The 13,890-nt window shown below is 38.5% G+C and overlaps 1 protein-coding gene across 1 annotated transcript in view; it reads right to left on the reverse strand.

Moving 5' to 3' along the window:
• ZFYVE28 (zinc finger FYVE-type containing 28) overlaps nucleotides 1-13,890 on the reverse strand; it is a 146,465-nt gene that overhangs the window by 22,711 nt on the left and 109,864 nt on the right. Inside the window, exon 9 of the mRNA XM_084203833.1 lies at nucleotides 7,898-8,002. Within this exon, the coding sequence (XP_084059959.1) occupies nucleotides 7,898-8,002 (105 nt within the window). The remainder of the gene's footprint in view (nucleotides 1-7,897; nucleotides 8,003-13,890) is intronic.

Genomic DNA, 13,890 nt, shown 5'->3' on the forward strand with positions numbered 1-13,890 from the left:
ACACTCAATTTTAGAGTCACTTAAACCCAACCCAGAACATTATATGATATTACTTAGATAATAGCATATAGATTTTTAGCTAAGGACTATGCTTTAAGGAATGACCCCAGAAGCTCCATTTAAAGGAGACTAAAAAAAGATTTAATGCAGAACTTTATTTCTTGTCTTCTAAACCCTAGGTTTTTTTTAGGTCAAGATGGTTTTTAAATATAACCCAAATATAACCCCTTAGCTATTTCATCTCTCTTTTAAGAGAAACAGGTCAAGAGAGTAAAAAACCCCACCAATCAACCCAACCACCCTTAAAGCACACCAAGGCTTCAGAACTTTGTCTTGAGAAACAAATCATGTAACTGCATGCAAATCCTCTAAGTGCTAGAAATCACCAAAAGAACTGGACTTGATTGGACAGGGGGATTACCACACGTGTGAGCAATGCCCAGTTCCACTCACAGCACGTGCTGGAAGCCCCATCTGCTGTCAGCCTTCTGAATTCCTCACTGGGGGGAATTACTTCTCCTACACTGCAAGATTTGCAGAAGCCTGTCCTTATCTTCTCTTGCCCCTGTAGAGGTGGGCAATCCAAGGCTGGCTCAGTAAAATAAGGAACTTGGCTAAGAGGATTATCCCAATGTCCTAGGTGGTACTTCCAGTCAGGAAAAAGTCCTGAGCATTGAATTCTATTGAATTTGAAATCAATAGCAAGAACTTCTGCTCCAGAGCCTGGCAGCTTCTGTAGCTCCCCCTTCTGCTGGAAGAACATCTTGAATCTCTCCTCAGCTGTTCAGACCTCAAACTGCAGAGCATTCTCACTTGGACTTTGCAAAATCCACAGCTGGTAAAGCAGCATCTTGCCAAACAGATCCACTGTAAGAAACTCAGCTTAGGAGAACTTATGGCTTACTCAAACTCATCAACACTCTGGACTGGGTTTTCAGATGAATGCAAAGATGCAGTATTTCAAATGGAAATTAAAATAAACAACACTGCCAGCACTGAATTTATCAACTTTAACAGTGCTCTCTCCCAAATAGCTTTTTTGATCATTATAGATAAAACTTCTCTAAGTGTGCATATGAAAAAATAACTAAAGAGCATTAGTAATCAACAGTGGTGCTTTCAAACCATCAAATTTAATGTCAGAGACTTGCAAGGTACACTTACTGCTTTTCCTAAATTAAACCAGAAAGGGATAAACCCTGCAAGATAAAGTTATTGTAAAATTCAAGAAAAAACAAGAAGTTAGAATATTACTTGGGTTCTAATATGACTTTTTTCAATTCCACCATGACATTTTTTCCAACACTTTCTTGCAATCCAACTTGCATTTAAAACTCTCAATCATTCACTCACACTGCAAAAGGATAAATAAAATGAGATTAGAAAGCAGAAATATTTAAACTTCAAAAATATATATTGAACTGGAAAAACTGAAAGTGAAATCCACAAATAGTAGAGAACTTATGATGAAATGGTATGTAAAACCAGCTCTGGTATCCAAGCCAGGGACAGAGATATATCAGTCCCAGCTTTTATACTTTATGCAGAACTTGACAAAGGACAGGCAGAGCTTGGATACCTGACATAAATATTTCAGGGCAAAGAGTAATTTTATAGAGCTCATTAGCAATGGCCTCTGCCATAGGCAAGCCCCAGTTCTGCCTGGCATCACAACAAGTGAATTAATTCATTCAGCATCCAGCTCCTGCACATCCACTCTTGACTTGCAGCTCCTGTGTGTGGCAGAAATGGAGATGGAGACACAGCTTCAGAAATACTTCTCAGCACAAGGAAGTCTAAGGGATATGGAAACTTGGTAGCATGACATTTTCATATTGCTTCCATCAGTTCCCTCAAAAAATAATACAAAAATGAGCAGGAGAAACATGAATGCATCCCAGGGCCTAGGAGAATCCCACAGAAATTCCGTATCCAGATGTGGTAGCCAAAGCTGAGAAAAGCTAATGAAAGTATTAGGTGGAACCTTAAAATTTTAATCAGAAAAGATAGCTGTTTCTTTATTTTCACCTTCAATACAGCTGTAAGTATGAGGAAATCCTCTCTTTTTTCCTCCAATCTAATTGTGGTTTTACAATGTATCTTTAGTCATGGACAAAAACTCTGCAAAAACTGCAGTTACTATAGTGATTTTAATTACACATAATCTGAAAACTCCCAAACATGCTATTCTAAGGGTTTTACTGGGAGAAAAAAACACTAATCTGTAAAATAAAACCTAATTTCCAAAAGCTAGTAATTTTGTTCTATTACTATCACAGGGAACACCAAGTGACATTCAACAGCAGATTTTTTACACATCACTAAAATGAAAATGATTATAATTGTGGCCAAATTACTAAAAATGAAAATTGCAACTGAGTTATGTAGAAACAAGAACACAAGCCCATTATGATCACTTTGTGTCAGTCTCCAGCCATATGGTATGTTTGATATGCCACTTGGAATACAGCTCCCAAATGGGAAATTTGGAGTGTCTACCAATTCTGCCAGAACAGTCTTATTGCCTCTGCCACTGAAGCTAGTCAGCCTAAAATACTGAAATACTGCCCTGCTTCACTTGATTTACACAGGGAGTAATATATTCTATATTTACTTCAACCACACTGAACATTTTAACACCTCTAAAATATGAAGTTTATAATTTTAATAGGGAAAGACAAAAACTTCCAACAACTGAATTCTCACCTTCCCACTGTAACAAGCACTTGTTAACATTAGCCTGGGTTGTTCCTTGGAAAAAATAAAATCTGCATCCAGTTGTTAAAGATATGCATAAAATATAAAATATCCTGTAGGATATCTTAGAAAGGAACACTATAACAGAAAATGCTACACCATTTGGAGATTTAATTTTTTTTTTGTGTTGCAGGGTGAAGAACAAGATAGGCATGAAACACATCAAGAAGAATCCTGGCGGTGAAAACCCAGAGACATCTGCTTCAGTCACACACGTATCACTGACTAAACTCAGAAGCAAAAGCTGACAGACCTCATCAAAGCTGACTTTTTGTTTTGCTGGTACTGCTCAGCTGGTTGTTGGGGCAAGGGATTTAGCAGCTGAACAAAAAGACTGTATACAGCAACCTATTTATGAGTGCATTAATACTGCCCTCACACTGCCTGAGTGACAGAGCTGTGCAAAACAGCCCAGACTCTCACTGCCTAAGAGACACACAAACAGTTTGCAGTTCAAAATCATTAGGCAGGAATAGCATCTAGAGTGGAAGTGATTCAGATTTGCTCAAGGTATAAAAGCCCTTTCTCTTCCCACAGCTCTGCTCACTGAGCTCTTTATTCCAGGACTCCAGTACAGTACATGTAAAGCCATTACTAACAGCCTTTTTCTGGTTGTGAGCAATCTCTCCATCAAGAGCAGCTCTACAGAAAAAAAGGAGACAGAAAATCTACAGTAATGCCCTGATCAGACCAAAAATGACAGTACCAAACAGCAATGCAGAATCTGTCATTTTGCATAGCTTCAATGTGAGCTGACCATGCTAACAAAGGCAAAAGTGCAAGATAGAAGAACTGGAGACAGAGCTGATCAGGTGGACTGACCAGCCAGTTAAAATGCATTGTTAATGGATTTGTTGTACTCCATGTTATGATCTACAAGGTCCCCAGAGTAGCTGTGGTCTCTGTTAAAACCTGCAGGCATGTAATTTGTGCTCTAGCTTTGATAGATTAAGCTCTGGACCATGAGATGAAAGAACTTAATTCTCCTACTATAATTCACAGTCCTGGAGAACAACCAAGTTCTTTTTTCTTCTTGAATCCTTTTCAAGGCACTGAGTTCTACTGATGAGAAAGCACTGTATAAAACCTGCTTCTGTAAGAAACTGTCCACCCACATGAATTTTGTTTGGTCTGAGAGATGGGCAAGAAACTGGCTCGGAGCTCCCACTCAGAGTGCTGATCCATGGTCTGCACCTGGGCTGGAGCCTGCCAGGAGTGGGAATGCCCAGGGATGGACACAGAGCCTCACTCCTTCAGCATCACCACAACAATCTGGATGACAAGAGTGTGAGCACCATCCCCAGGTCTGCTGGTGACACCACACTGGGCGGTGAGGTGGATGTGCCAGCAGGGAAAGCCATCCCACAGAGCAGGACAGGCTGGAGCAGGACTGGCAAGAGCAGCGTGGAGTTTAACAGAGACAAGTGCAAGGTCCTGCAGCAGTGATGACACTGAAGAGCCTGGCACAGGCTGGGATCCTTTGCTGAGGGGAACCTGGGGGTCCTGGTGCACAACAAGAGCTGAACAGGGCTCAGCAGTGAAGCTGCTGCAGCAATGACAGCAGATCAGATGCTGGAATGCACCCACAGGGGCACCACTAGCAGAGATGAGAGATGCGACCGTCCCAAACTGCCGAGAGCTTGTCAGGCCACACCTGGAGTACTCCTGTGTCCAGCTGTGCTCTCCACAGCTGGAGAAAAGGAACAGATGGACTGGAGAGCATCCAAAGGAGGCTCATGAAGAGGACAGAGGACCAGACCTATGAGGAGAGACTGAAGGAATTCTATCAGTATTTGATTCCCTGGAGAAGGCTCCAGGGAACCTCACCACTGTACATAAAGAGTGGCTGCAAAGAGGATGGAGGCTGACTCTCCACAAAGAGCCACATGGAGAGGACAAGTTTTACCAGGGGAGGTTTCATCTTGATATAACAAATATTTTACACTAAGAATGATCAATGTCTGCCCACATACACACAAATACAGATATTCTAACTGAAGTATCTAGATAAATATCGCACTCTAATTGCTGGCAGATCCTTGCTGTTTCGCCATAAACTTGAGTCACAATTCATTGCAGATACTGCCTTTTACACACTGTAAACAATGCTCTAAAACTTCACCACCAATTTTTTAAAATGACTAAAATAGCAGAAAAATACACCAAAAACCACCAGTAGTTAGGCAGCAATGACATCTTAAAAAACCCCCAACCTGTTGACTAGGTAAAGTATCTAGTGTAACACTAAGGTTAGTTTTAAGAGTTATTACTTATATTTGAAGTTCTCATTTATTGGTTCTTTATAACCTTAAAATAAAGAAGTAGAGTTTACCATGTAAAATTTACTCTAGGCAGACAAACCCTTGAATACAGATTCATCAGTATTTCTTTCTCCCTGGCACTCTTAGAACAAAAACTCCAATGAGACTTGAAATCCACTAATTGTAACTATCCTGTTCTTCTGTTGTCTCACTTATTTTTCCTTATCATTCCCAAATCAATTTTTTTCTTGCATTTTCTAGCTGCAGTCTTTCAGAGAACTTAGGTCCAAACTTTGAGCATATCATATTATTCCTTGCTGAGAAAGCTGACTACTGGTATGGGCATCTCAAATCTGGATACCACTTAAAGAATATTTTGAAAAAAATCATCTTCTGAACAGGGCTGAACATTTAACTTCTTCACCACCAGAGACTAGAAAGAAGAACATTTTACATAGATCAGGTACCAATGAAATCAAACTTTCCTTAGCAAAACCATTTGAGAACCAAAACCACTGTTTTGAAGGGTGCTTTGGGATACAAACAGTTGGAATTTTCTCTCTGGTTCTCCATTTGGAAAACAATAAATGTACATTTCTAGAGAATTCCATATATTCAATACTCCATTGTTTCAAACCAATTCCATCTGTGCTATTTAATACACAATTAGTTCAGCATTACTACTGCAGTTAAACTGGTTTTGCTATCACAGCTAAGTTTTCTGGAGATATTCCCAAAACATGCTGCAATCTGACAACATGACTGTCAGTCTCAGCACTGATTATTTAACAGCACAAAGGAATTGCTTATGTTTCACAGGAGGATGAAAGACCACATAAATGTATTTCAAGAATTCTATCTTTAGCCAATTACTTTCCAGATAAAACTGCAAATGTTACATTTAATGTCTAATTGTTGTTTAGTATAAACATCAAGAAATTAGATACATTAAAATTGCATATTTCAGATTAAAAAGAAACAAACTCCCAAATTAGGTATTATTTTGGATATGCATATGGCATCATGGAAAACCCAGTTATTTCAGAAAAGAACATTTTAGAGATGTTGCAACTCTAGAGAGGCTGTTTAATGGCCAAACAAAACTCTCCAAAGAGAGAACAGAGGAGCACCTAAAAATAACATCTTCTAAAAAATTATACAAATAGATGCACTGAATATCACATTTCTATGCACAAAGATCTAGGAACATACTAGTGTGAAGCAGTTAGAACTTAAAAGTTGCTTTTTTCTTTTATTTCATTAAAATGAGTCATTAAAAGGAGTTTCAGCTATTTTTAAACTGAGTCTTTCAAAAGGGTTAAGTCCTGTCATTACAGTCAAGCAAGCACTTTGCTGGTTTGTTTTACTGGACCACAAACTACACCTCTGGTAATATTCATCAGATTGCAGCAAAATAGACAACTTAGATTTCATCAAGCCACCCAGGGACGATGCAATGCTGTTTTTCAGTGGACAAGAGCTCAAAGGCACTGCCTTAAAAATCAAACTTTCTTTTACCTAACTACCAATACAGTGTCAACTGCAACACTACTGTACAAAGGCAGTCCAGTAAGGCCTTCCAAAGAGGTGGTGCATCTAATCAAGGCTTATTCTCACTGCTCCAGTTATTCCTGAAGTGTCACTGAGGCTACACCATCCATTCACACAGCCCTGTGTGAAACAGTCTCCAGTGCACACAGTACTTGGAACAGGGCAACTGCTGCAAGCAGGTAAATTGGGCTTTGTTTGAAGAACAGTCAAAAGGAAATGCATTTCAAAATTAATACAATGAAGAACAGCTTTTGTTGCCTCTTTCTGCCCTTATTTTAAAAATACAAGACTCTAAAAAACTGAAGACAGTTACATCCTAAAAAAACCTCCAATTGTTATTTGTAGTATTGCTTCTATCACTATTAGAAAAGCTATCTTATCTCCTCTTTTTATCCCCAAACCTAGATGAAATTTCCAAATCCTGAAGTTCAAATGAAGTTCTGGGAAAAAAAAAACAGATGAAAAAGAAAGCACAAGAAGCAGTGGAAGATGATCTACATCAGCTGAAGTAGGGGTATTTCAATCTGTCTGCACCAGAGCAAAAATGTTACTGCATACATCGCATGCAATACATCTCATACATGTATGTTATGCAAACAGTGAAAAATGCAAAGATTTCATTTTTATGTTTTAGTTACATTTTTCTGTCCTAACTTTAATTTCACTATCACTCTCAGTAAGTGCTTTGAGTAAAACTGAAGTTAAAACTCTCATGCAGTTTCAGAAGATGAGAATATAAAATAGTTTTGCTAAAACACCAAGGTCATGGTTTCAGTCCCTGTATGTGCCATTCACTTACAAACTGAGCTCCACGATGTCTGTGGGGCCCTTCCAGCCCAGAATATTCTGTGAAGTCAGAAGCAGCTCTTCACTGTATTCCTACCAGTGTTGGCTACCAACAGGGTGTAAGTAAAACTGTTAACTGGAACATCTTTTATTTTACAAGGCAAAACAAAATGGAAAAGACATGTTTTTTCAAAACCTAAAGGCTGGCTAAGAAAAACATTTGTAACTTGTCAAGCTACAACCTGAAGTGTCTTCTGAGAATTGCTACATGGATAAATAAAAGTGAGATCATGGACATATGTAAGTGGTTCCTGCATGCATTAAAAACTTTTCCATAAATAGTTGTCTCATTTGTCACAGCACTGAAGAAAGCTGGCAGGTTTAAAAAAACAACAACAAAAAAACCCAACCAAAAAGCACCTGTTGTTCAAAAGGAAGAATACTCAGAAGTGTTGCTGTCACTTGATTAATTCAATGAAAATTTTTAACCAAGCATAACTCCATAGCATTTGTCAAATCTGACTGCAAAGCGATGTTATTACCTCAGAGCGTAAATGCTGGAGAGACTACAGGTAGTGACAGAAACACTCTCATAGTCACTGCTGGAGATGGAGCTGAGGGGGGAATCACGTAAGCCATCCTGAGAACTGGAAAAACACACGGAGACAAAATGAACTGCTGAGGCAAGCAAAGGCAAAAACAGAGCATTGAGATAAGTCATGGCTTGTCATGGGTCATTCAGAAATAAGAACAAACTGGCGCTTCCATTTTTTTGCTCTTCAGAAGATGATACAAACCTATTCTGTTTTCTTCCCAAAAGGACGGGCAATTCAGCAAAGTCAGTGGGCACACATCTTGCCACAACCTCCAATTAAATTCATGCCATACAATTAAAATATTCAGGAAATAACTGTGAGTCTTACATTTTCATTGGAGATAGAGGAAATAGCTTGCCCATGCTGCTAAGTGGGGTATAACCTTAAACCAAAGGCATAACAAAGCTAAAAGTTCATAAAGTCATCTTGGGTTTCAGGCCAAGGCACAGTAATCCATACACTTCAAAAAATTCTGAATATTGTGAGAAGTCTGACCTACATTTGCTCCCCATTGGAAGGAAAAGGTCTGTTAGAAAACAGAACATTGACACCTGGGTGATGGAGCTGAATACATCCACCCCTAAGTTTGCTCAGTCCCTCTAAGTGCCATATATGTAGCTCAAATTTTGTGCTTTGAGCCAACAGATATCTAGGAAGGAGCAGTGCCATGGCAAACCACTGACACTTGGTTAGCAGAGATCCACTAGCTACTAATTAAAAGGATATGACTAATTTAAATGAATGGTAGACAACTTGTCTCTGGCATCCCTGAACTAATGAAAGGCCTCTAAATAACACATCATTTCAGATCTTACATCATATTATCATCATAAACTAGAATTAGAGGAGTAAAAATAGTTTCATAAGCACTTATAAACCTATCTCGTAAAGACCAATTTCTTGTTTGAGTAACAATTTACTGCTCAGCTACTGTAAATTCCATAAACTGAGAAAAAATTAAATTATATGAGATAAGAAAATATGTAATCTTGAGCAGAGATATCAAAGTTGTATTTGCTCTAGGCAGTGCAGAAGATTCGCTCAAGCCAGCTGAACTCAAATGTTCAGTCAACAAATCTTTGGACAATGCAAAGAGAAACCTAAGAATCATCTCCAGTTAAAAGAGAGGTACTTATATAGGTCAGGGTTATTTCACCTTTCAAAATTGTGAGTAGATTTTTTAATGTCCTTTTGCTTTTTACATATATGCAAGGCAGTTATGTTTCAAGCTCTTTTTTTCTGCCAAATTTACTATTACAGCTATTTTTTCAGCTAGAAGTCTGGAAGAATGCTTAAGGGGAATTCTTCAAAGCAGTGTATGGAAGGTATGTGCTCTAATCCCCAAGAAATAATAGGATTTGTTTGCATACCTCCCACTAATCACTTGGAAAATGTACCCCTTCATGTTTCTCATTTCTGACTGCCAATCTGAAAATAAATCCCAAGTGTACCATGCTTTAGTTGAAAGGAGAGACTTCACAACCAGAAAATAATTTTATCAGACTTGAACAAAAATCTATTTAACTTTCATTCGTTTTATGTAATTTCCCTTGCTAATTCTGCTCATTATGAAGAGATATATGCATTTAAACAAAGGCTTACTCTTTTATAGCTCATCACCTTTACCCATCCAATCTTACAATATGGTCATGCTACTAAAATGTAATTTTACTGTCTGTTTTACAGCAGCTGAATGATATTAAAAAAACCATTAGCAGACAATTTCCCACCATGATTAGGCAGGTGTGGTAGTGTGCTCACCCCCCTTTTCTTTTCAAACAAAAGCAAGGAATGGCAGTCTGAATGCTGTACCCAAATTGGGCTCCGGGGAGACAGGTAACACCACAGGAGCCAAGGGCCATAAATCTTGCACAGCAGCTGAGAGCTACTTGAGCACACAGCAGCCCAAGTACAATGGGCATGCAAACATGAGTAAGGCACATCTCAGCCCAAAAACAGTCCTGCACAGCCCAGGGCCTGTTGAGCTCTCCTGTGTGGCAGCAGGCTGCATGCCAGGATCTCCCCTCTCACAATTATTCCTCAAGGCTGAGTGAATCCTTATCACACCAGATACTGAGTAAGTGAAATTGGGAATAAGCATGCTGAAATGTAGAAATATTAGCTAAGTGACAAAAAGATTGACTGCACATCCATAAATAATCCTTTAGACATAAACCATTGATCAGGTCTGGGACTAAGTCTGGACCCAGCTGCAGCCACACTCCTCCCTGAACCTCAAGACTCAGTGAAAGAGCCTCCCTGGCAGCTTTGTCTGACCCTGTCCTCCATGTACTAAACATTGAAGTGTACCTTGTCACTGAACCTTGTTAAATTGCTCTTACATTTACCATGGAATTTTGTTAACTCTTTGTCTCACAGCAAATACATCACTGCTTCTCTCTTGCAAGTGAAGCACATCATTCTTTTGCTCAGAATAAACTAATCTTTGAACAGCAAAATCAAGAAACAAGAACAAGCAGCAAACTCAGCATCTTCTTGTATGCTCTTCCACCTCCCCACCATTTCCAGATTTTTCCAGTGTAAAAATCCTGCCAGCTGATTTGGGTAGTAGTAATTTTTCTGAAAGATGTCAGGTTTGCTGTCCTTCAGTGCCTTCTGTGAAGCTCTGCCTGCTATATTTGCAGTCCAATCCAAATATCTCAGTTACCATGATTTAAGCACTTAAATTCCATTTTCTCAGGTTCTTAGTTTTCTACTTTTTTGTTTTAAAGAATTTAAGATTTCAAGTTCTTACAGAGAGCCCAAAGGGCTTACATCTTTCCCAAGAACTCAAAAGCTTACACACATTTTTAGGGAGTTAAATGCTCTAGCCTAAAACATAAACCAAACCAACCAACACCCTAAAGTTGCACCTCTCTGCTAAGAGCAGATATTATTTATTACCAACATTGACCCAAGACATGAAATCCCTTTCTATCATCAGCTGCCTATGTGGAATGGACATTCTGAGAGCCAAGGCAAAGCAATAAAGCACCTTCATGGTAAGTAAACCCAGTGAGCATGATGAACATCATGGCCCACAACCAGCTGGTGTCATCAATTATCTCAATGCTATCTTTACCTTCATCTTCCCAGATGTCTTCAGAACAGGCAATAAGCCTCACCTCATCTCTTCTCCATACTTCTTTTCCTCTCATTTCAATCTTCTCTCACTCCATACCAGTTCCTATCAGCACAACTCCTTCTCAGCAGTTTCATCATCTCACCAATTTTTAAGACTTGTCTTAGCCCTGTTTGCCATTCTAAGCTGCTTTATAAATGCCTTAATTTTCTACTTCTCCATTTTTCTCTTGGGGCACAAACCTGACCATGCTGAACAATCTGCTGACTTCAGGATGAGATATCCATCCAGTCAGTCATCATCTGGCAATGCAAACAGCTTGAACACACTTGACACAAACCACACTCAGACATTGGTTTGTGGTAATAAACTCTGTGTAGTTCAAGCAATTACAACATGGAAACATTTTTCCCATTCCTGTGTATCCATAAGACTGACTCATTGTACTGGAAACAGTATTTATGATTTTAACAGTGTTTATTACTGATTCATATTCAGGCTTTAACTCTTGACATAAGAAGTTCTGTGTTTATTTAGTACTAAGAAATAGGAATCCAATAATGGTAACTCTGTTTTATAATTTCTAAGTGTTATACTAACTAGCTTTTAAAAAAAAACTTTAAATAATCACTGCTTTCCCTCTCAGTACACCCAGTCTTAGGATAACTATAGAGTTTTCTTCATATTAATGTCTGCCTGAAGATCCTCTGTGCTTTTCTAAGGTGCTGGTAGATCCTGAAGTGAATCGACCTGTTTTTCCTATCTCAAGATTCCCATTATCAGCTGGTGATGGCTCAGCACACACATTCATTAATTAATGCACAATTATAAGAGAAAACCGTGCATAAAGCCCCATTCTGCAGCTGAGAGCTGCTCACCCTTCCTTCCCACATCAGCCCAGTGGTGACCTGACCTTCACCACATCATGCTCCTTTGCAATAATGTTGTTTTGGACTGGGATTCATTGGACTGCTTAAACTGGGGAATGTGGCAAAATTTTCTTTCATTTGTAGGTCTTAAACGCCTACAGCGCTGTTTTAAAAACTGCATTCTAGCACTGGATAAAACCACTACCCATGCTCATCAAAACATCATTCTTCAGCACTTCTGATAAAATTACAGAATAAAGATTTGAGGACATGGAGCAAAGTGACATGGGGGGTTATGGCTGCCTCTTTTCATGGAATACTGGCAGACTGAACCAATGAACCCTTCACTGAAAGCTGCTGGCCACTTTTTGCAACTATTCTAAAAGAAAAAAACTGAAAGCCACCTTAATTTTATCCATGCTTTTTTCTGCTGGAATATGTTTCTAGCCTCCTACATTTAATTAAACCTCTGCTTCAGGGGACAGTTTCTTCATGAATGCTACTAATTGAATAAAATTACATTTCATATTACAATAGTTAATTGGCACAAGTATTGTTTGACTGGCTCACTACATGAGGGCTGACTAAAGCCTCATGTGTCACACCAAATCTACTCAAAAATTATCTTTTAAAACTTTTAAACCTGTTATTCCAGGAATCCCTACATTGAAAGCTAATATGCTTCCCTGCTCCAACTGATATTTAGACCTAGTAAAAGGGAAGCTGGCATGGAACAGTGAAACCAAAGCTTTATAACAGTTGTGTTATAGGATATTGCACAAAATCAGAGTTCAACAGGCAAGCTAAAACATTGCCATTTCAAATTTGAGACCTGCATTGTTAAACAGAAGGGGAGGAGGGACTGAAGAAATTAATTTATACTGAATCAGAATTTGGCTAGCTGCACAAAGGCAATAAACAGAATACTAGAAGGGGAGCAAAGAACTTCAAGCAACAGCCAGATAAAGGATTGCTTAAGGGAAGTTTTGCAGTTAAAAGGCTGATATTTGATTCCCAATCAAGTGCTATTTGCTTTTTGCTGAGGATTTTTCTTTCTCCTGAACAGCCAGTTAAAAGACTAATCAGCACAAGACAATAAACAGACATATTTTTGTTTATGGGAACTTGCACAGCCGTCCATTAATTTTCCATGGAAAAGCCAACATTTTTATGTAAAAATATACACAATTTTCTTAAGTCTTACTGCAAAGGGAATATTATAAAAAGCATAAATTTAAGACATTTAATCAAGTTAATTAGAATTTCAATATCAATTAATTTAATTTTGATAAAGGAATACTCGTAGAAAAGCTAGAAACTCGGACAAGCTAGAAAGGTACTTTGTGTGAATTTGGTTTTGGTTTTTTTAGCAAATGTTAGCCACCCTCCAAATACAAATGGCTGAATGGCTGTTTTCCATGCATTTATAAAGGTGCAATGACTTATCTTAAAGTTGCTGCACTGAAAATGTGCACATGTCACATGTTGCTAAGGAGTGAACAAAATAAAGTACAGGCCAAAAAAATCAAAATTAGAAACCAACTGTCTGAAACAGGTGTTCATTTTTAATGAAGTTATTCTAATATGCTGAGGAAATAAGATTTTTAATATGTTACAGTATAGACTACTGTAATATATAAATATTGTACAATATATACAATTAAGGATTAAAGAAGTGAAAGACTAAGAAAAGAGGCAACTTGAACACCAAGCTCAAGAATAAATTATTCCTCTTATTCTAGAGTTGCAATACAGATCAGCAAAGAGCAAAACATGCTTTTCCAAGGACACCTCATTCTTCCTCCTTACACTGAAAAAGCATATGGCAAAATATTCTGATTTTTAGCCCCCACAAGTAAACGCAAACATTGCCAGCATCCAACAGCTGATGGACACAGCTGGAGCTTGCAGGAAGGGTGAAGGTAAGAAATTCTCCTCACTACCAACTGCAGCTCCTTTTGTCCTTTTGAAAACTGTCACTGCAAAAG

Source organism: Fringilla coelebs (assembly GCF_963513975.1).
Source record: "Fringilla coelebs genome assembly, chromosome: 4".
Lineage (NCBI taxonomy): Eukaryota > Metazoa > Chordata > Aves > Passeriformes > Fringillidae > Fringilla > Fringilla coelebs.